The sequence below is a fragment of the Petromyzon marinus genome, chromosome 12 (assembly GCF_048934315.1).
Source record: "Petromyzon marinus isolate PM22_M1 ecotype Great Lakes invasive population chromosome 12, UKy_Petmar_22M1.pri1.0, whole genome shotgun sequence".
NCBI lineage: Eukaryota > Metazoa > Chordata > Hyperoartia > Petromyzontiformes > Petromyzontidae > Petromyzon > Petromyzon marinus.
In genome coordinates this window covers 5,615,931-5,636,943 of record NC_133678.1, presented here as the reverse complement: position 1 = coordinate 5,636,943, position 21,013 = coordinate 5,615,931, and the positions used below count along the sequence as shown (strand labels likewise).

General features: G+C 45.6%; 1 protein-coding gene across 4 annotated transcripts in view; it reads left to right on the top strand.

The window, feature by feature from the left end:
* CPQ (carboxypeptidase Q) overlaps positions 1-21,013 on the top strand; it is an 82,899-nt gene that overhangs the window by 8,457 nt on the left and 53,429 nt on the right. For all 4 annotated transcript variants that reach the window (XM_076066541.1, XM_032952926.2, XM_032952929.2 and 1 more), the window contains 3 exons: positions 905-1,106; positions 1,955-2,162; positions 4,775-4,982. In XM_076066541.1, the coding sequence (XP_075922656.1) occupies positions 905-1,106; positions 1,955-2,162; positions 4,775-4,982 (618 nt within the window). The remainder of the gene's footprint in view (positions 1-904; positions 1,107-1,954; positions 2,163-4,774; positions 4,983-21,013) is intronic.

Here is a 21,013-nt window from a genome sequence, read left to right as displayed (position 1 = left end):
AGTATAATCATAAATCTCGAAAACGTACTCACTTCTAAATCTTTTGTTGTAATTTGTGTATTACTTTAGTATAAATACATGTTAATGTTGATTCATATGTTGTTTTTTTCTGACTTTATGTTAACTAAAAGACACAAATTCGCCAGTTTTCTCATTAAAAAAAGGTAAAATTCAAAATAGCACTGTCATGGTGACAAAAGCAAAGTTTGTGGGGGAATGATAGCCATTTTCGATACTTTTTAGGCATAAGCGATTACGTACACACAAACGATCATCATAATATCTTTAATAGCATCATCGTCATCATCGAGCCAGGATTATACATGACTGGCAGATCATGTATGGTGGGGTAATGGAGCGATGAAATCTCCTTGTGTGCGGGTGCTCGGTATATTGCTACGTACCAGAACCCATGAGAAATGGCGGCTTGTGCAGGCCTTCATCCAGCAGTACATTGACCATGGCTGTCAGTCCAAAATTGCCAAATTTGAATAACAACTCGCGAATTATTGAACTGCGAAGCCACTTCTCAAAGCGGGCTTTGTCTGGTAGGATGGGGATGGTTTAGTTGTATTTGTATGTGTTTGGGTGATTTGTTTACCTTGCTTGTACTTTACACTCCTGTAATGTTTTTGTGCAGTTTGTTGTCTTACCCGCCCCAACTGGACATCTGTGAAAAAGAGCTTCATAGCCCATCAGATTCCTCCAGTATAAATAAATATTCAGATTCTGAACCCCCCGAAAGACAGACTGCTGTTCAGCATTGCATCCTCCTTGTGTTTTGTCGTGTCAGCTGCCATCAGGAGCTCCCATGCCACAGCGTGCCTTAGCGTGTACCGCATGGGGAGGCGGGGTATAAACATTACGTTGTGATGATGGCGACTTGTTTATGCCGGTTCCACAGATAAGTGGCTCCAAGGCGCTGGAGCAGGCCATCGCGTACATGCTGTCCGCACTGCGGGACGACGGTCTGGAGAACGTGCACCCGGAGGCGGCCAAGGTCCCGCACTGGGTTCGCGGCCGGGAATCTGCCACCATGATCGAGCCTCGCAATCACAGCCTGGCCATCCTGGGACTCGGCGGGAGTGTCGGCACACCGCCAGAAGGTGGACATTTATTTTTCGTGTGTGTGTGTGCTGCTTGCATACGGCTGGGTAATGGAAGTGGTGATGCTTTTGTCCTTCCCCCGCACCTCCGATTAGCACGGTTCGCTACTTACGGCGCAAAAGAAGTTCAACGTACATACATACATACATGTGGAGCGGCTTAATTCATGAGCGGTAGTCAATGGATCTTGAGAATAATGATACTGTTGCAGCATCCAAATCCTCTGAATCGATGAGGCCAGGGTTCTTTAAACTATAATTTACAGTTGGCCACACATGTACTGGCAGACCACGCAATGTCACATGGCACTGAGACGTCATAACCTCCGTAAGCGTGACCACTAATCTGTACCTCTTTGTCGCCAGGTCTTTCATTTCTTGTTATCTTACGTTAATCTCGTTAATCTTTATCAGGATGTATCAGCGAGCCATAGCTCTCAGTGGGCCATAGCTCAGTGGTCCACCACAAAACTTCCCCCTGTGGGGCCACCAGTTGAAGAACCCTGATTTAGACATTTGGCCCACAGTGGTAAATGACAGCTCAGTTTAATCTGAACACACTGAGCCTTTCCTGCTCACGGCTGTACAACTCCACTGACTGCACTGCAGAGGGAAACCGCCAGTTATTTTATTAGACTGCGGTTTCCTCTGTGACAGGCATGATTTATTTTAAATCGGTTCGCGAAAAAATGTCTACAATGCCATTACGTACAGCTATCAATAGATGTCACCGCTATGAACCTGCACTTGACGTAGAGACGCCAGCCCCGATCAGGAGCGTGCGCTGCCTGCCGTGTGCTCTACGACAGAAGCTCACGCTCGCGCTCTTGCCGTTGTTGTGGTGGCAGGCACGACGGCGGACGTTCTCGTGGTGAGCTCCTTTGATGAGCTGCGGAAGCTGGGCGCGGCAGCCAAGGGCAAGATCGTCGTTTACAACGAACCCTACGTGAGCTACGGGGAGACCGTCAAGTACCGCGGCGTTGGGGCCAGCGAGGCGGCCAAGTTCGGAGCCGTCGCTGTGCTCATCCGTTCCGTAACGCCATTCTCCATCCACAGGTTTGCCCGTGGGTCCTGTGATTTATCGGGGTTCTGCTCGGATGTTCAAGCAACCACCTTGGCACTGTGGGTGGCGTGTCTATTGGCGGCCCATAAGGACCACCTCGAAAAGATCCGACTTGTTATTTTCACTCGCGCTGGAATGTGGAGCGCAGCTGTTTGTAGTTGACGGGGTTGTTGTCTACCTAGAGGTAACTCTCATCACTGGGGGTGAATGCCCATGACAGATACGTTCCACATTTTGCAAAAAAAATTCATATCTCACGGATAGCGCCCCCATCCAATTGATTTGTAATGGCGTAATTTATATGGAATGGTGGTCAGAGTTTTGTGAAACAAGAATTCCATTATTTATTTTGAGTTGCGCAAGTGGCTCAGGGATCAGAGCACTGAGCTGGTACCACTGGGATCGTGGCCTACCACCTGTGACTTAATAAACTGGGTTCTCAATGTGTAGTGAGCTGAAGGTTACAGCTCGGTCACCATAATGAGAAGTTTATACAAACTTCCTTTGCCAAATGTGGCCAGATGAGTTAATTTAAATTCGCTGTCTGCAGTGAACAGTTTAATTGCGTTTCTCTTGAACCTCTGACCTGGAGAAGTGTGTGTTTATTCTTCGTGACCGCACGGCTGACACACCGACAGAAAATAATTATGATTAAAGCCAAGACCGCATACCAGTTGAGAGATGATCACTCGAACGGAACTTTGTTTTTTTTTCTTTCAGATTTTTGTTTGAAAGAAACTCAAATATTTATCTTTAGTTTTTTTGTTCATTAATAATAATCATCGTGCGAAGCTCCATGCATTGAGACTTAGGTTTTATCTTTCTGTTGCTAAAACATCAATAAGTACTTTTTTTTCATTTATGTTTTGGAATGTTTTACTTTTACATTTACTTAGATATTGATGAGTGTGGACAAAACTTTGACTCATCAGCGTTTCTCCTGCACTGCCTCTAAATGATTACTAAGTAATTGGATAATATTCTTGGTTCTTTCGGTAAAGTCATGGCGGTTTTTACAAATTTTCTTGCTGTGGTTTTCACACCTGATGATGATTGCTTGTGTTGCAATCGAAACGTCGTGATAATTTTATTGTTTTATTTATATTATTTTATTATTTCCCTTCTACGTTACTTTACCGAGAGAACCAAGAATATGAATCCCTGCAGTCACAAAAGCTTTAAATCGAAATTTAATTGGATAATAATTTAGTCACCGTTTCAACCTCTCACCAACTGGCATCGTCTATTCTTGGCTTGCAGTTAATGATATCGAATGGAATTTTACCACGCTTTATCATGCCATTGGTACGTCTACCCACTTCTGCTGGTAAATACATGTAGAATGCCTGTCACAGTCTCGGAGCCGTCAACAGCAACGATTAAGTTGAGTATTTCAGAACCATGAGAGCTGGCGACGGTGTGCGATGGTCTTCATCCAACGTTGGCTTAAAAACAAAAACGATGTCACAGTTGCTGAGCACAGGCTCGGAGACCCAAGAACGCCAAGCGGCCAGCAACAAACAGCACCGTTGGTTGCTGGTGATGATAACGATGGCTGCTGCTGTTGCTGATAATGATTATTCCGTGTTCTGTATTCTGAAAGTAGTTACAAATACTGAGGTAACCATGTGCCTCTGAGGTGAGAGGTCAGAGCTCTGAGCCAGCCTGGGTTGAATTCCAGGCAACCACGTCGGTTATAAAGGGTTCACGGGCATGGTGAGTTCATAGTGTTAGCCCAATCGGCAATTATTGGACCATTAAACCCTTATTTAACGTATTTTTTCACTTAATTGTGTTACATTTTAGCTATGGGAATTAAAAGCATGTTAGTTTGACTGCCACGGGAACATTTCTCTGTAGCAGGGCACGTGGGAAAGTTCACACCACAGTGTGTGTAAATATTAAAAAGTAATGTTCTAGGATCTCAGAAGTAGTTCCACGATGAATGCTTCCAGAGGCTATTTTCTAATACACGAGGTGATGCGATGCCCTGCAACACTTCCAAGTGGTCACTTCAACTCATGTCTCGTACGCATATTGTCTCGTGTTAGATTGCCTTGAGCACAATGGAAATGCAATTGGGGAAAATGCGAGTAGTTGCGCGAGAAGAATCACACACGTGCGTGGATGCTGCGATGCTTTCCCACATGCGTTTGTCCTCAGAAGTATTTAATTGTCAGTAAAAACATCGAATTTCAGTTCACGCAATGAGATGATGTAACGCGCGAGATGGTGTTGCGCAATGACGTAATCGGGAGGTGGAAGAGAGGCGTGGACCTTCTTTTTTAGCGCTGATTTTGTGAACCATATTTGTGCTGCTTTTTTTTGCGTAGTCCTTTGATCAATTTGGCCGGTTGCATAGAGGGTCAGTCTCGAGGAGCAACAAAACTCTCCGCTAAAATTTTGTTCGTATTCAATATTCTTTACGACAGGCATGGAATCATGCCCCACTGTTTCGGACGGACGGATGGACAAAGCTAATGCGTTACCGCTTTCATCCTTATTAATGCTGCATCTCATTCACAAACCACCGTGCCAACGTTCTCGCCGTCGGGCCCCCCCTCCCACCGCCCCTCCGCGCCCCCCCCCACCGCCCCCCCGGCAGTCCCCACACGGGCATCCAGGAGTACGAGGCGGGCGTTGCCCAGATCCCGGCGGCGTGCGTGGCCGTGGAGGACGCTGAGATGATGGCGCGAATGGCGGCGCGCGGCTGGCGGGTGCGCGTCACGCTTGCCATGGAGGCTCGCTCACTGCCCGACGCCGACTCCTACAACACCGTGGCCGAGATCGTGGGCAGCAAGTACCCCGAGCAGGTGCGTGCGAATGTGGGCGCGGGGCGCCAGGCCTTCCGCTGGCACCGTGATGGGTCCAGCACCGTCCGTCGCCATTCGTAAGTGCGTCTGTGTATGTTGAACTTTTTTCGTGATTTTTAACTGTTGGCAGGGCACATGCGGCCTGCATGTAGAAAGGGCCAGATGGAGATCCTAATTCGAAGTAAATAGAAAGGTTGGTACGCTTTGAAGGGTCAATAATAGACGTATGACACACTGCTTAGAAGGGAACGGTTATATGGGAAAGCACAGCATATGAATAAGAGCTGCATGTATGTATGTATGCATGTTGAACTTCTTTTGCACCATACGTAGCCAACCTTGCTAATCGGAGGTGTGGGGGGAAAGGACAACACACTTAATAAAATATGCACGTTCTAAAGAGATGAGTTTTCAATCTGGATGATTTAAAAGTGCATAGCTCCTGTGGCTTCCTAATATTGGAAGGGGGAAGAGCGTTCCAGACGGCCGCAGAAGCGCATCTGGAAGCTCGCGATGAGGCCACCAATTTTTTGTCCGATGGCCCGCCAAAAGCTGCTGCGAGGATGACGGGAAATCTAAGGTGATTGTCCGTAGATGGATTTATATGGATTGCGAATTAACCGTGCGCTTTATACGCTCACACGCTGGTTTTATCATGACTCGTCGAGGGTGAGTGGCGTGGTGCTCACATGACCGCAAAAACGTTGGCAAGAATGAATACCAACAGATCATGCATGCTACCACTTCACCCCCATTCAATGTTCGTACACAAATACGTTTTTGTATTTCTACTTTACATCTATTTTGCGTTTTGGTGTTATCTGGGCGACCCCTCTATTCCATTGTGCTGGATAATCGAGAATAAATAGGGGGCTTCCCACAGTTCTACCACTCTTGATACTCAATTATGAGTTCCTGGGATGTAACATTTTTCCATCAGAATCCTCACGATACCTTATTCTGACTCTGAACCACCGTGAATCCTGAAGGTGCCGTCATCTGGCACTCTGTGCATGTGTATTTGTGAGTGAATATATATCGAGTACAGTATAAAAATCTGATTATTAATTTATACTAGAGGTTTCCGATAAACTATGAAGCTCTTTTTCACAGTTGTCCAATAGTGGCGGATCAGAACGTTACAACAACAAAGTAATGCAAAGTATTGGAATGGTAAACAAATCACTTAAAAAATATACAGATAAAACTGAACTATATGTACAGTATATATATGCAGTTGATATACTCATGTCTACAAACTCGTTTATGTATAGAATATATATATTATACTGGTAGGAACCTTCTGGTTACACCAGCCCACAGGGGATTATTGTGTGGTGGGGCTGGGTGGAGAGGGGAGGGTGGGGAGGGGCTGGGTGGGGAGGGTGGGGAGGGGCTGGGTGGGGAGGGGCTGGTCACCCCGTGGTGCCCTTATAAAACTCAACGTTTAACCTACTCACGCCGGCTTGTGCCCGCCCTCACAGTCGGGCATATTTGCGGAATACACCACGTGGTGCCGCCGTTGACCCTGGCCATTGACCGAGCAACCCAACGTTTCTACCAGCTCCCTCCGCAGGAATGTGTTCATTCCCTGTCATGTTCTATCCACTGCTGGGTGAAGGCCTCCTCACTCTGTCGCCATCCCACATGGTTCCACATTGCTATGATCCATCTCACTCTCGTGCAGAAGCTGATCTGCGGTTTGTCTCTTCTTTTTTTTTGGCTGCCATTTAGTCACCAGTCTCATCCATCAGCTATCATCCCTTACGGCAATGTGTCCTGTCCAAGTTCAGTTACTTTGTTTAATCGTCGATATGATATCTTTGATTTGCGTTCTCTTATTAATGAATGCGTTCCCCTTACTATGTCTCAATGTAGTTCGCACGCATCTGTCCACGTTTCAGCTTTTGTCGCATTTTCTTTGTCAGTATGTATGTGTCTGATGTCCATGTAACTGTGCCTCGATTAATCAATGTCAATTCTTAAGCTTACAATATGCATGCAATGGAATCGCAAATGTTAAAAGCATTGTGTTTTTTTTCTATGTTGTATGTTATGGGTTTATGTGACCCCTACAGCCATTCGTAGGGAAAGCTGTAATCACACAATGTAAGCAAAAAGTATATTCTCTGATAGAATCATAATCCTGAACCTTCAGAATTCATGGAATCACCGGCATCGGGAATCGGTAGACCTCTAGTCACGAAGTCCTGCACACCGTAACATTTTTGGCGACGGACTCAACTAATCAATTTCGCTATTTATGCTGATTTGGCTATCGCTGCTTCGTACTAACACTGCTACAACCCTCTGCCACCGCACAAAGTCTCAGGGTTTCCATGCCATAACGAGCTACGGTTGGCAATTATACATCAGTTGATGCTCCCGAGCCTCTTGCGCAATATTTCTGTTATTATGACATCCGCTGATTATTTTTCTCCCATCAGGCAGCCTTTGTTGACTTACCACCAACCGGTGCTCACCAGGTGCTGCTGTTCGTTATTTTTACAAAGACAGGATGTGAATCCCGATGTGGGATTCATTCTTTGTGGGTTGCCAGTGAGCTAGATTCCAGCCGTACTGCAACTGCCACTATTAGTCACTGCTCCTGCTATTACGAGCCTGCCCCTAATTTACGTAAGGGATTACCAAAGCATGCTGCATAATGCGTAGTGACGTGATTCCAGCAATGTTCTTACGCGGGGCTTGAGATGTGGCATCCGCTTGCAATTGCCTATGCATATTCACGTATGTATGTATGACTTCTTTTGCACCGTACGTAGCCAATCGTGCTAATCGTAAGTGCCCTTTGTTTTAACACAAAAGCTTCTTGAAGTCCCTCGACTCTATCTACCCACCAGTGTAAATGGGTTCGCCGTAAGTTTGCCGATTGGCAGGTCATGCGTGGTTGGGTAAAAGTGTGGGTACACCTACCTCTTCAAAGATGTCTGGCCAGTGTGAAAGAGTGAGGTCGAAACTCCCTTTAGAGCGGGGCTCATCAACCAAAACAACAAGAAGAGCAATTTATTTTTCTTATTCGGTCAAATAAACCTCAATATTTCAAGAGCCACAATGCACGCGAGTACGAGACGGTGGTCCTTCATAAATAACTGTCACGAAACAACTCCTTAATGAGCCACATGTGGCTCCGGAATCGCAGGTTGCCGTCCCCTAGCCATGGTAAAGTCAACTTCCATGGTAAAGTTGACTTCCATGGTAAACTGGACTTCCATGGTAAAGTGGACTTCCATGGTAAACTGGACTTTCATGGTAAAGTAAACTTCCATGGAAAACTGGACTTTCATAGTAAAGTGAACTTCCATGGTAAAGTGAACTTTCATGGTTAAGTGAACTTCCATGGAAAACTGGACTTTCATGGTAAAGTGAACTTCCATGGAAAACTGGACTTCCATGGTAAAGTGAACTTCAATGGTAAAGTGAACTTCCATGGAAAACTGGACTTTCATGGTAAAGTGAACTTCCATGGTAAAGTGGACTTTCATGGTAAAGTGAACTTCCATGGTAAAGTGGACTCCCATGGTAAAGTGAACTTCCATGGTAAAGTGGACTTCCATGGTAAACTTGACTTCCATGGTAAAGTGAACTTCCATGGAAAACTGGACTTCCATGGTAAAGTGAACTTCCATGAAAACTGGACTTCCATGGTAAAGTGGACTTCCATGAAAACTGGACTTCCATGGTAAAGTGGACTTCCATGGTAAAGTGAACTTCCATGGAAAACTGGACTTCCATGGTAAAGTGAACTTCCATGAAAACTGGACTTCCATGGTAAAGTGAACTTCCATGAAAACTGGACTTCCATGGTAAAGTGGACTTCCATGGTAAAGTGAACTTCCATGGTAAAGTGGACTTCCATGGTAAACTGGACTTCCATGGTAAAGTGGACTTCCATGGTAAAGTGGACTTCCATGGTAAAGTGAACTTTCATGGTAAAGTGGACTTCCATGGAAAAGTGAACTTTCATGGTAAAGTGGACTTCCATGGAAAACTGGACTTCCAAGTGAACTTCCATGGAAAACTGGACTTCCATGGTAAAGTGAACTTCCATGGTAAAGTGAACTTCCATGGTAAAGTGAACTTCCATGGTAAAGTGAACTTCCATGGTAAAGTGGACTTCCATGGTAAAGTGAACTTCCATGGTAAAGTGGATTTCCATAGTAAAGTGACCTTCCATGGTAAAGTGGACTTCCATGGCAAAGTGAACTTCAATGGTAAAGTGAACTTCCATGGTAAAGTGGACTTCCATGGTAAAGTGAATTTCCATGGTAAAGTGGACTTCCATGGTAGACTGGACTTCCATGGTAAAGTGGACTTCCATGGTAAAGTAAACTTCCATGGAAAACTGGACTTCCATGGTAAAGTGAACTTCCATGAAAAACTGGACTTCCATGGTAAAGTGAACTTCCATGGTAAAGTGAACTTCCATGGTAAAGTGGACTTCCATGGTAAACTGGACTTCCATGGTAAAGTGGACTTCCATGGTAAAGTGAACTTTCATGGTAAAGTGGACTTCCATGGTAAAGTGAACTTTCATGATAAAGTGGACTTCCATGGTAAAGTGGACTTCCATGGTAAAGTGGACTTCCATGGTAAAGTGACCTTCCATGGTAAAGTGGACTTCCATGGTAAAGTGAACTTTCATGGTAAAGTGGACTTCCATGGTAAAGTGGACTTCCATGGTAAAGTGAACTTTCATGGTAAAGTGGACTTCCATGGAAAAGTGAACTTTCATGGTAAAGTGGACTTCCATGGAAAACTGGACTTCCATGGTGAAGTGAACTTCCATGGAAAACTGGACTTCCATGGTAAAGTGGACTTCCATGGTAAAGTGGACTTCCATGGTAAAGTGGACTTCCATGGAAAAGTGAACTTTCATGGTAAAGTGGACTTCCATGGAAAACTGGACTTCCATGGTGAAGTGAACTTCCATGGAAAACTGGACTTCCATGGTAAAGTGGACTTCCATGGTAAAGTGGACTTCCATGGTAAAGTGGACTTCCATGGTAAAGTGGACTTCCATGGTAAAGTGAACTTCCATGGAAAACTTAACTTCCATGGTAAAGTGAACTTCCATGGTAAAGTGAACTTCCATGGTAAAGTGGACTTCCATAGTAAAGTGACCTTCCATGGTAAAGTGGACTTCCATAGTAAAGTGACCTTGCATGGTAAAGTGGACTTCCATGGCAAAGTGAACTTCAATAGTAAAGTGAACTTCCATGGTAAAGTGGACTTCCATGGTAAAGTGAACTTCCATGGTAAAGTGGACTTCCATGGTAGACTGGACTTCCATGGTAAAGTGGACTTCCATGGTAAAGTAAACTTCCATGGAAAACTGGACTTCCATGGTAAAGTGAACTTCCATGAAAAACTGGACTTACATGGTAAAGTGAACTTCCATGGTAAAGTGAACTTCCATGGTAAAGTTGACTTCCATGGTAAACTGGACTTCCATGGTAAAGTGGACTTCCATGGTAAAGTGAACTTTCATGGTAAAGTGGACTTCCATGGTAAAGTGAACTTTCATGATAAAGTGGACTTCCATGGAAAACTGGACTTCCATGGAAAACTGGACTTCCATGGTGAAGTGAACTTCCATGGAAAACTGGACTTCCATGGTAAAGTGGACTTCCATGGTAAAGTGAACTTCCATGGTAAAGTGAACTTCCATGGTAAAGTGGACTTCCATGGTAAAGTGAACTTCCATGGAAAACTTAACTTCCATGGTAAAGTGAACTTCCATGGTAAAGTGGACTTCCATGGTAAAGTGAACTTCCATGGTAAAGTGGATTTCCATAGTAAAGTGACCTTCCATGGTAAAGTGGACTTCCATGGCAAAGTGAACTTCAATGGTAAAGTGAACTTCCATGGTAAAGTGGACTTCCATGGTAAAGTGAATTTCCATGGTAAAGTGGACTTCCATGGTAGACTGGACTTCCATGGTAAAGTGGACTTCCATGGTAAAGTAAACTTCCATGGAAAACTGGACTTCCATGGTAAAGTGAACTTCCATGAAAAACTGGACTTCCATGGTAAAGTGAACTTCCATGGTAAAGTGAACTTCCATGGTAAAGTGGACTTCCATGGTAAACTGGACTTCCATGGTAAAGTGGACTTCCATGGTAAAGTGAACTTTCATGGTAAAGTGGACTTCCATGGTAAAGTGAACTTTCATGATAAAGTGGACTTCCATGGTAAAGTGGACTTCCATGGTAAAGTGGACTTCCATGGTAAAGTGACCTTCCATGGTAAAGTGGACTTCCATGGTAAAGTGAACTTTCATGGTAAAGTGGACTTCCATGGTAAAGTGGACTTCCATGGTAAAGTGGACTTCCATGGTAAAGTGAACTTTCATGGTAAAGTGGACTTCCATGGAAAAGTGAACTTTCATGGTAAAGTGGACTTCCATGGAAAACTGGACTTCCATGGTGAAGTGAACTTCCATGGAAAACTGGACTTCCATGGTAAAGTGGACTTCCATGGTAAAGTGGACTTCCATGGTAAAGTGGACTTCCATGGAAAAGTGAACTTTCATGGTAAAGTGGACTTCCATGGAAAACTGGACTTCCATGGTGAAGTGAACTTCCATGGAAAACTGGACTTCCATGGTAAAGTGGACTTCCATGGTAAAGTGGACTTCCATGGTAAAGTGGACTTCCATGGTAAAGTGGACTTCCATGGTAAAGTGAACTTCCATGGAAAACTTAACTTCCATGGTAAAGTGAACTTCCATGGTAAAGTGGACTTCCATGGTAAAGTGAACTTCCATGGTAAAGTGGACTTCCATAGTAAAGTGACCTTCCATGGTAAAGTGGACTTCCATAGTAAAGTGACCTTGCATGGTAAAGTGGACTTCCATGGCAAAGTGAACTTCAATAGTAAAGTGAACTTCCATGGTAAAGTGGACTTCCATGGTAAAGTGAACTTCCATGGTAAAGTGGACTTCCATGGTAGACTGGACTTCCATGGTAAAGTGGACTTCCATGGTAAAGTAAACTTCCATGGAAAACTGGACTTCCATGGTAAAGTGAACTTCCATGAAAAACTGGACTTACATGGTAAAGTGAACTTCCATGGTAAAGTGAACTTCCATGGTAAAGTTGACTTCCATGGTAAACTGGACTTCCATGGTAAAGTGGACTTCCATGGTAAAGTGAACTTTCATGGTAAAGTGGACTTCCATGGTAAAGTGAACTTTCATGATAAAGTGGACTTCCATGGAAAACTGGACTTCCATGGTAAAGTGGACTTCCATGGTAAAGTGGACTTCCATGGTAAAGTGGACTTCCATGGTAAAGTGAACTTCCATGGTAAAGTGGACTTCCATGGTAAAGTGGACTTCCATGGTAAAGTGGACTTCCATGGTAAAGTGAACTTCCATGGAAAACTGAACTTCCATGGTAAAGTGAACTTCCATGGTAAAGTGAACTTCCATGGTAAAGTGGACTTCCATGGTAAAGTGGACTTCCATGGTAAAGTGGACTTCCATTGAAAACTGGACTTCTATGGTAAAGTGAACTTACATGGAAAACTGGACTTTCATGGTAAAGTGAACTTACATGGTAAACTGAACTTCCATGGTAAACTGAACTTCCATGGTAAAGTGAACTTTCATGGTTAAGTGAACTTCCATGGAAAACTGGACTTCCATAGTAAAGTGAACTTCCATGGAAAACTGGACTTTCATGGTAAAGTGAACTTTAATGGTAAAGTGGACTTCCATGGTAAAGTGGACTTCCATGGAAAACTGGACTTTCATGGTAAAGTGAACTTCCATGGAAAACTGGACTTTCATGGTAAAGTGGACTTCCATGGTAAAGTGAACTTCCATGGTAAAGTGGACTTCCATGGTAAAGTGACCTTCCATGGTAAAGTGGACTTCCATGGTAAAGTGAACTTTCATGGTAAAGTGGACTTCCATGGTAAAGTGAACTTCCATGGTAAAGTGGACTTCCATGGTAAAGTGGACTTCCATGGAAAACTGGACTTTCATGGTAAAGTGAACTTCCATGGTAAAGTGGACTTCCAGGGTCACGGGTCGGCAACTAAAATAACTAGAAGAGCCATTTTGTTTCGAATTTCAAGAACCGCACTGCAGTTCTTATAGAGCTGCACGTGACTCATAAGCCGCAGGTTGCCGACCCCTCCTCTAGAGGGACTCTTGAGAAAGCCCTTCCGAGAGCAGGGGCACGGACGAGTAATTGTAGGGCTGCACCTTTAACCACGTCCAGTACAAAGTGGGTTAATGGGCAGTCACGTCTAACTCAAGAGACCAATGAAAATTAATGGCAGTTGCTAGCATTCGTGTTGTGTCAAATAAATAATGAACTGTGGGTGATCAGTGACGCCTGGCATCCCTCGCTGCTGCTGGTGACAAATGGAGCTGCATTCTCCACTAAGCTGTGGGAAGCCTTGCTTAATGCCCTCTATATGGAAGCTATGGCAGTCGAGGAGGTGAGGATGTTGCGGTGGATGTTGGGTTTAACAAGGAAGGACGGGGTGAGAAATTAAGAAGTGAGAGGAAGACTCAAGGTGGTAGAAATCACAGAGAAGATGAGAGAGAAAAGGCTGGTGTGGTTCGGTCATGTTGAGAGACAACAGGAAAATTACGTGGGTCAGAAGGTGGAAGTGATGCAAGTGGAAGGAATGAGATTAATCGGAAGGTGGAAGAAGAGGTGGGGGGGGGGGGGGGCGAGGTGGTGCGATCGGACACGGTGGCCCGAGGAGCGGAAAAAGAGATGGCACAGGACAGGGCAGCGTGGAGAATGTTGGGAAGGACAGCGGACCCCACTTGAGTGGGACACACGCGTGGAATAAAAAGAACAAGAAGATATCGAATGGGGTGGTAAAAAAAACTGTTTTTATTCACTGAAATGTAAGGTGATAAATCAAGCAAAGAATTTCAATTATGGGAATATTTAAGCCATCGTTCCATCAATGGTCATAACATTTTTTTTTCCTTGACAGCAGCGCTTATCACAAATGTTTTACTTCGAAAAAAAAACCGTGAAATTACACCTCCACCTCCACTGTGACTGGAGGTTTCTGGCGACGGTGTTAGAAATTTATTTAAAAAAAAATAATTCTCTCGCAAGAAATCAATGGGCTGCAATAAAGCCATTGATCTGGGGGGTCATGTGCACTCAGTAGCATGGATTGCTTTTGAAGGCTCTGTGTTTAAGAGTTCACAAAATTTTCGGCAGCTCAATAGCGGCGGCCGTGTGACCGTGACACTTTGCCTCGCGATCGCACTTCACTGTTGCGGCCAGAACATTGGATTTTAACTTAGCTTCGCGAAGGTCAGTGAGCAACACCCAATTTCACAAGCACGCCTCTTAGATGAATGTCTTTATAATGCCCAAGAGCCCCGAAGGTTCAACTCCTCGTCCTTGCTTCCACACAGTTGCATTTTTTCATGCATTGACTTTTTTTTTTTTTACACAGTGCTATTTTAAAAGCAACATAAGTGAAGGGAATGTGCTCAAAGTAAATGCTTGCATGCAAATTATCCTTGTGTCTACAAAAATGCATGCCCAGGCAAACGCGATGTTAAGTATGTGCACTGGAGCATGCTTCAGTAACAGCACTCTTGTAAACGCACGCAAACGCAGAGATGCGTGCGCGAGTCAGGACTGTCGGCCGTGAGATGTTTTCGCTTAAAAAAAAAGTACCGACGGGGGGGGGGGAGGGGGGGGCGCCGTAGTGAAGTGTGTCTGGGCCGTGGAGTTGTTCCACCATATTAGTCACGCGCGCAACTGTGGCCAACTGCGTCCATCACTGTTTTGCTGTACGGAAAAAAGGGGCAGCTAACTCAAACCTCGCGGAGCCGACGATCTCTACGGTACGCGCGGTCCTTTCTACTTTCGGGCACAAACATGGGCTCGCGTGGAAGCCCGCTTGACCAATCGCCACCCCCCCCCCCATGCACAAATAAACACGTGCTACTCGACGTCTGCATTAGAACTGACGGTTAACACACCCCCCCTCCACTCCTAACCGGTTCAATGAATAGCTAATCGTGATTGGGAGCTGAAATTTGATCCCAGAAACGGTTCTGTCTGATCTCCGTTTTTTGCTCTTTTTGTTGGTCTCATTTGCCGTTTGTTCCGTCGCATTTGCGACAATTTTGAGTCGTACCTTTAGCCCCAAATGTAGCTGAAACACGTCAACCTATAGGTTTAGACTTGGCGTAAATGGTAAATAATGGCTTCTTACACGCACGACTCGGGGCACGGTTTGTTATGAGCCTCGAGGATTGATATTAAGCAACGAATTGATGGACCGCTGAACAGCTTGTGTGCACGTATGCACACACGGACACGAAGCTCACATGTGCGTGCGTGGATAGTGTAATCCACAACACACGTTTAATACGTTATTTCATTTCGCTAATACGGGCATCTGAAATCGGCTGTGGAAGATGTTCGTGCCCCATGTCATTAAAAAATCAATCCTCTCGCTTTGCTGCACGTCAACATAGCATTGGTGGGGGAAAAACACACAAATTGCAATTGTGCGTGTGTGTGTGTTTTTTTTTACACAAGCATTGCATATTCGCTTGAATATGAACGCGTCGATGAACCGCTGAGCTGCTTCAGCGGAGAAACTCCGCGTGTAAAGAGTCGCATAAAAGATGGCTTCATTTAAAATTCCAGGCACTTCTGAGCAAGCCAGGGCGGCGGGGGGGGCGGGGGACTCTCCATGTGCCTTGGCTTCCCCAGCCTGGGCCCCCGTGTCTGCATCGCTGTCATTCCACTGTCGCTTGCCGATTTCCTCAACCGTGCGCTGTCGAGTGCCGGCCTTGCGCCGCGCCCCCATTCCCACTGCCGCCCTCCCTACCACCCCTTTACCCAACCTCGCTCCCTTCCGCTCTCTTCCTCCCACACCCCCCCCCCCTGTCATGAGATCGGAGCAGGCGAGTGAAGTTATTACCACCCCCCTGAGGTTCAAATTAGAATGCACGGTATGTTGAACTTTCTTTCGCACCGTACGTGGCCAATCGTGGTAATCCGGAGGTGCGGGGGAAGAACAACAAACTAAGCCGCGAAAAGCGATTCAAGAGAAAGAAATGAGTTTTCAATTTGGTTATTTTAAAGCGCACAGCTTCCGGTGGCTTACTAATACCAGAAGGAAGAGCGTTCCGAGTGGCGGCAGAAGCGCATCTGAAAGCGCGCGATGCAGCGAGACCGTCTGTGGAATAAATCGCAATACAAGGAAGAGGGGAGAACCACGCATGAATGCATTGTGCCACTTGGCGTATTATTACGCAACTGGAAACAATTACAGATTTCCTACTCTGGCTACTTCAACAAGAGCACAGTTATGGGAACACTGGGATAGGTGGCAACCCGAGCGGGTAGGCATGCCTGTGAGGCCAGACTCCGTAATTGGGGAACGACCGACATAGAGGTTTACTGTTTGTAAAAGATGCCCTCTCTACAAAGACAGAGATCCCCCATACAGTCATAACAGACTGTTGGGGCAGGTGCTGTTATCAAGCACCTCACACCACACCAAGCCGCCTTTGTCTCCCCAGCGGTGATGTTTACACACCGCCCTAGGTACTCATTTGAGGCTGAGTCGACCTAGGGGAGGCGCAGGACCGGTACAGATAAACATCACTGGGTGTTGGCCATGAGCGGGAATTGAAATCGGGGCCGCCAGGTTCGTAGCGCAGCATGCTCATCGTGCTCACCGTTGCTCCACCGCTTCCCATTATTCGCAACGCGCGCGCGTGCGACAATAGACGCCCCGTGTGTTTTGTGTTGTTCTGCGATGTTATTTAACCCCCTTGAGTGCAATGTGTTCACCACCGGTGAGGCTTCGTACGCGACATTGCCCGTAACTTTGAGCTCCATTGGGTGCCAGTCGGTTAACTCCCATTTCCACAGTGATGTCGGTAGTCTTATAAAAGCTGTTTAAATCTCGCCAAATAAAAGGCAGGGGGTTTTGCCGTTGCTGCTGCTTTAGTAATGAAATGAGATACAATATGCATGTAAAAATCACCATATTCAATGCGCAGCCCTCTGTCAATTCACTGTGGAATGAAGGACTCCCCATGCCATGTTTGTCATGCGGGTTGTTTGAACACACTGTATCACGGGAGTCTGTGGGTTGGTCAAGGGAATGACCGATTACTGGGTATGCAACTCAGGTCACCGGACTCGGAGTGCAGTGTGCTAACCACTGCACCACCCTTCCAGATGGAACAATTACGCGAGCATAAACGATCGCATAACATATCTGTCCAGCTTTTAACATGCTACACATGGGAGTTGCTTCCCAGAAGAAGGTCAATGACCTGAAACGTCGGACCACTGTGCATATATTGCTGTTGCTGTAGGTCAGTGTTCGTCGCGAATGTGGTGAATGTCTGTTCTTAATTGTGCTTGTGCACCACTGTCAATGCAGGCTCCCAGTGTTAGATACACCTCCCTATGCATAGCTCTTCAAAGGAACTCGGTCCACTTAAAAAAAAGATATTGTCACCCAAGGTGCGTGCATGCCTGTCCTCACGGAAACTCACTCGTCAGACGACGGTGGCCACGCATGCCTGTAATCCAGCACCCTCTTGGCGAGGGTTGGCGCATTGGACGGACAAATGTTGTTGAACTCCTCCCTATCCTGTGGGCATGGAAGGTGCCATAAACCGGTGTGCCAGGAGACGGTGATGCAGCAACTGTGGACTCCAGCCGTTCCATTCGCATGGGAGAGAGTTCTGTCCTCGCCCCCCCCCCGCCCCCCCAGCACGCGTGCGTTTTTTTTCTTCCACGCGCTCCGGTTTCCTCCCTCGCGTGTAAACACTCATAATTGGCCAATAATACCTTAATATATAGAGGAGCACAGAGCTTGGGGGGATGGGGTGGGCGAACTTGGTGCCTGCCGGCTTACCACCTGGCTGCCTCTCCCGCTCGTCTGCGGTTCCTCACGCCGCTGAGTCATTCCCCTCCGTTGGAGAGCGAGCGAGCGAATACTGTGGTGTGTGTTACAAGTTGGACGTGTGGTTTTTTCTATTTACTCTTATGATGTATTTTCGAGTTGCTACCGTACGTTGTTCGGCACGGTGTCCGACGTTTTTCCCCCTCGGAAATCTGCGGAGCGCAATCGTGAAAACAACCCGTGCAGAGGCATTGCTCCTTAAATGGCTTCCAGGGAATAAAAATGGCCCAGCTGAAAAAATAAAATCCGCAAATGGGATTCCAACTGTCGTGTCATGACATGAATACATTTACCATTCAGAACTCTGCAGCCAACAGCGCGATCATCACATATCAGTGAATGGCCCGAGTGGATGACATCAAAGAATTTACTTGTGAAGTCACTTCAAGAAGCCTCTTTATCCATGCTCGGGGCAAAAAGTGCAACGAGCGCTTCTCGCATGTTAATCATCCCAAACGTGTTAAGCGTCAGAGCTGGCGAGATGTTAGCTACCTCGCCTGGTACACAGGAGGTCGTGGGTTCAATCCCAACCCTTACGCCTGCTGTATAATTGAAGTTTGCGTATTCTCTCTCCCCGTGGTCGTATGGATTTTTCTCCAGGTCCTCTGGTTTTTTCTCTCCACATTTAGAATTAACGTGCATTTAGAATATTTGGCTGCTAAAAAATGTCCATGTGATAAACCACTTCGATGAGCTATCATTTGTGGCCAGGTCACTTCTAAAAAAAAGCTATATAGGTCAGTGGGCCTAACCTGGTATAAAAAAATATAGTTTAGTTTTATAATAAGCAACATGAAAGAAATTAGTGTGAATTTTTTTAACGTTATATAATTGGTGACGACGTGGACCATCAGCTCGGTATACTTGTGAAGCCAGATTCAAACCCAGGCTCTCAGGGCCATGTTGTTAGTCACGGGCTTGATTTCGGCATAGTCTCTTAACACTGCTCAGCTTAGACTCGAGCCACTCGGTCGTTTGGCTCGGGCTCAGCTGATGGAGATCCTGAACATAGCTCGAATCGTGCTGAGAGCCGGCTCAAGTTAAACATGGCTTTGAGCCGGCTCGCTTGGGACGAGAGCCCGAGATCCAAGCCCCAGCCGAGCTGTGACTCAGAATATACAGCGCTTTAGCAGCGTCACTGACTTGGTTCCACTAAAAACCCTGAGCCATCTCCGCCACCCAGGCCTGGAAAATATCGTCACTTCCAACCGGCTGTTGTGATGCCGTGCAGCCTGCGCTGGCAATTTTGTGCTAAGTGGACAAATAAATTAAATGCTCCAGATATATTTTCTGATTAATGTAAGCTGAAGAGATAATGCAATTATTGCGATTACATTTACGTTCAGTTTGCCACTTGTAATGCGATGGTGGCGAGCCTTAATTCGAAGAGATGGCAGAGGCCACTTGAATTACCTTCTACCTGAATAATAAAAGCAGCAGACACAAATCAACGTGAGTACAAAAACAATTTCACATGATAATGAGATTTTTATTTGCCCCGTTCGAGTAATTGGAGCCCCGTGTTGCTTCTGAGATGTGGGTGGAATATTTAGGGCCGGGTGAAGGCCACATTCACAACTGCCCTGGGGGTTGTCTGTCACACGCCTTTGTTGTTCCTATCAGCTGCATTTTCCCTTCTAGCGACAAAAACAAGGTTACCGCGTAGCTGTTGGCCGTTGTGTCGCGTAGCTCGTTGGTTCGGGTGTCCTTCGTGTTGTCCGACGTTCCGCGCCACGTGCCGTGGGAGCTCCAGTTTATGGAGCAGCTCTCAGATTAATTTGACAAAGAAGCCCCCATGACGTGGAGCGACACGTTGAACATCATGCCGAACAACACAGGGTACACAAACAGACAGTACATGAGAGGGCTTAAAGAAAAGGATGCTATAGAATGTAACTTTTTTCCCATAGCCCTGAGTTACAAACTGTCGTGGTCTGAGAGCTGAGGACTGAAAAATGACAATTGTACAAAAGTGGGACACAGATTGTTCCGGATTCAGCTGCAACTGTCAACCGTTGAAACGGATTAATTTAGCAAATATGTATTCAACTATCCAACCACATTAGAATACAATTAGCATGCTATTTACATACACACTAATAATAATTAAAATGTAGAAAGCGCTCCCTTAAGCAGTCGTTCTCGGTGGCGCTATGCATGAAAAGGCGGAAATAGTTTAACATCAACCAAGAAAATAAGAGGTGAAAAATACGTTTGAAAATAACTAAACGGAGGGAAAGCCATCTTAAACAGATACGTGTTTAGTCGAGATGTGAAGACTTGTGAGTTTCTCGGGAAGTCCCCTGACCTCGAAAGGGGCAAAGAGTGCCAGAGTTTAGCTGCCGCAATCACAAAGGCTCCATCACCCCCCCCCCCCCCCCCCAAGTGTGAATCCTGAGACCGTGGGACAGTGAGCAATGCACCATCTGAGGATCTTAATAATATTGATGAAATAGACGTGGCCGAAGGAGGTCATGATTGTAGGGAGGAGCACGTTCACACATACATAAACGTTTTCAAACACGAGGTTCAAGAGATGTGTTTTTATGACATAATCGTCATTCGGTGGCACTGCACGGATGCCAATTGTTGTATAATACATTTTTCTAAAATATTTTTTTCGTGATCAATGAACTGATTTTATTTGCTAAATCACCACAGCACACATTCCGCGTCTTTCCTTGCAACTAAATTTCAAAGCAAAATCACGATGCTCTGCCAACCAAAACTTCAGAGCGTTCTGGTTTTCGTGAGAAAACGGGATGGTCTATTGATGATGTGGCAGCTCCTGCTGCAGCCCTGACAGTCCTCTCTCCCTGTTGGTATTCAAAGTGAGGTTTGCAAGTGAGTATAGAAATTCAGTCGGAATTTTTTTCCATTAATTAATATATATTTGTCACGACATGTTTTTTTGTATTTTTTGGCCGCTTCGTGTTGCTCTACTTCAATTTTCACCAGAGCCATTTACTCACCGTCTATGCCGCTAACACTACAGAAGTAGTGTTATATTTCTAGGTACACACATTTATATACATAGGACAATAGCCATGTAATGTGTATATTTTGCGTAAAAT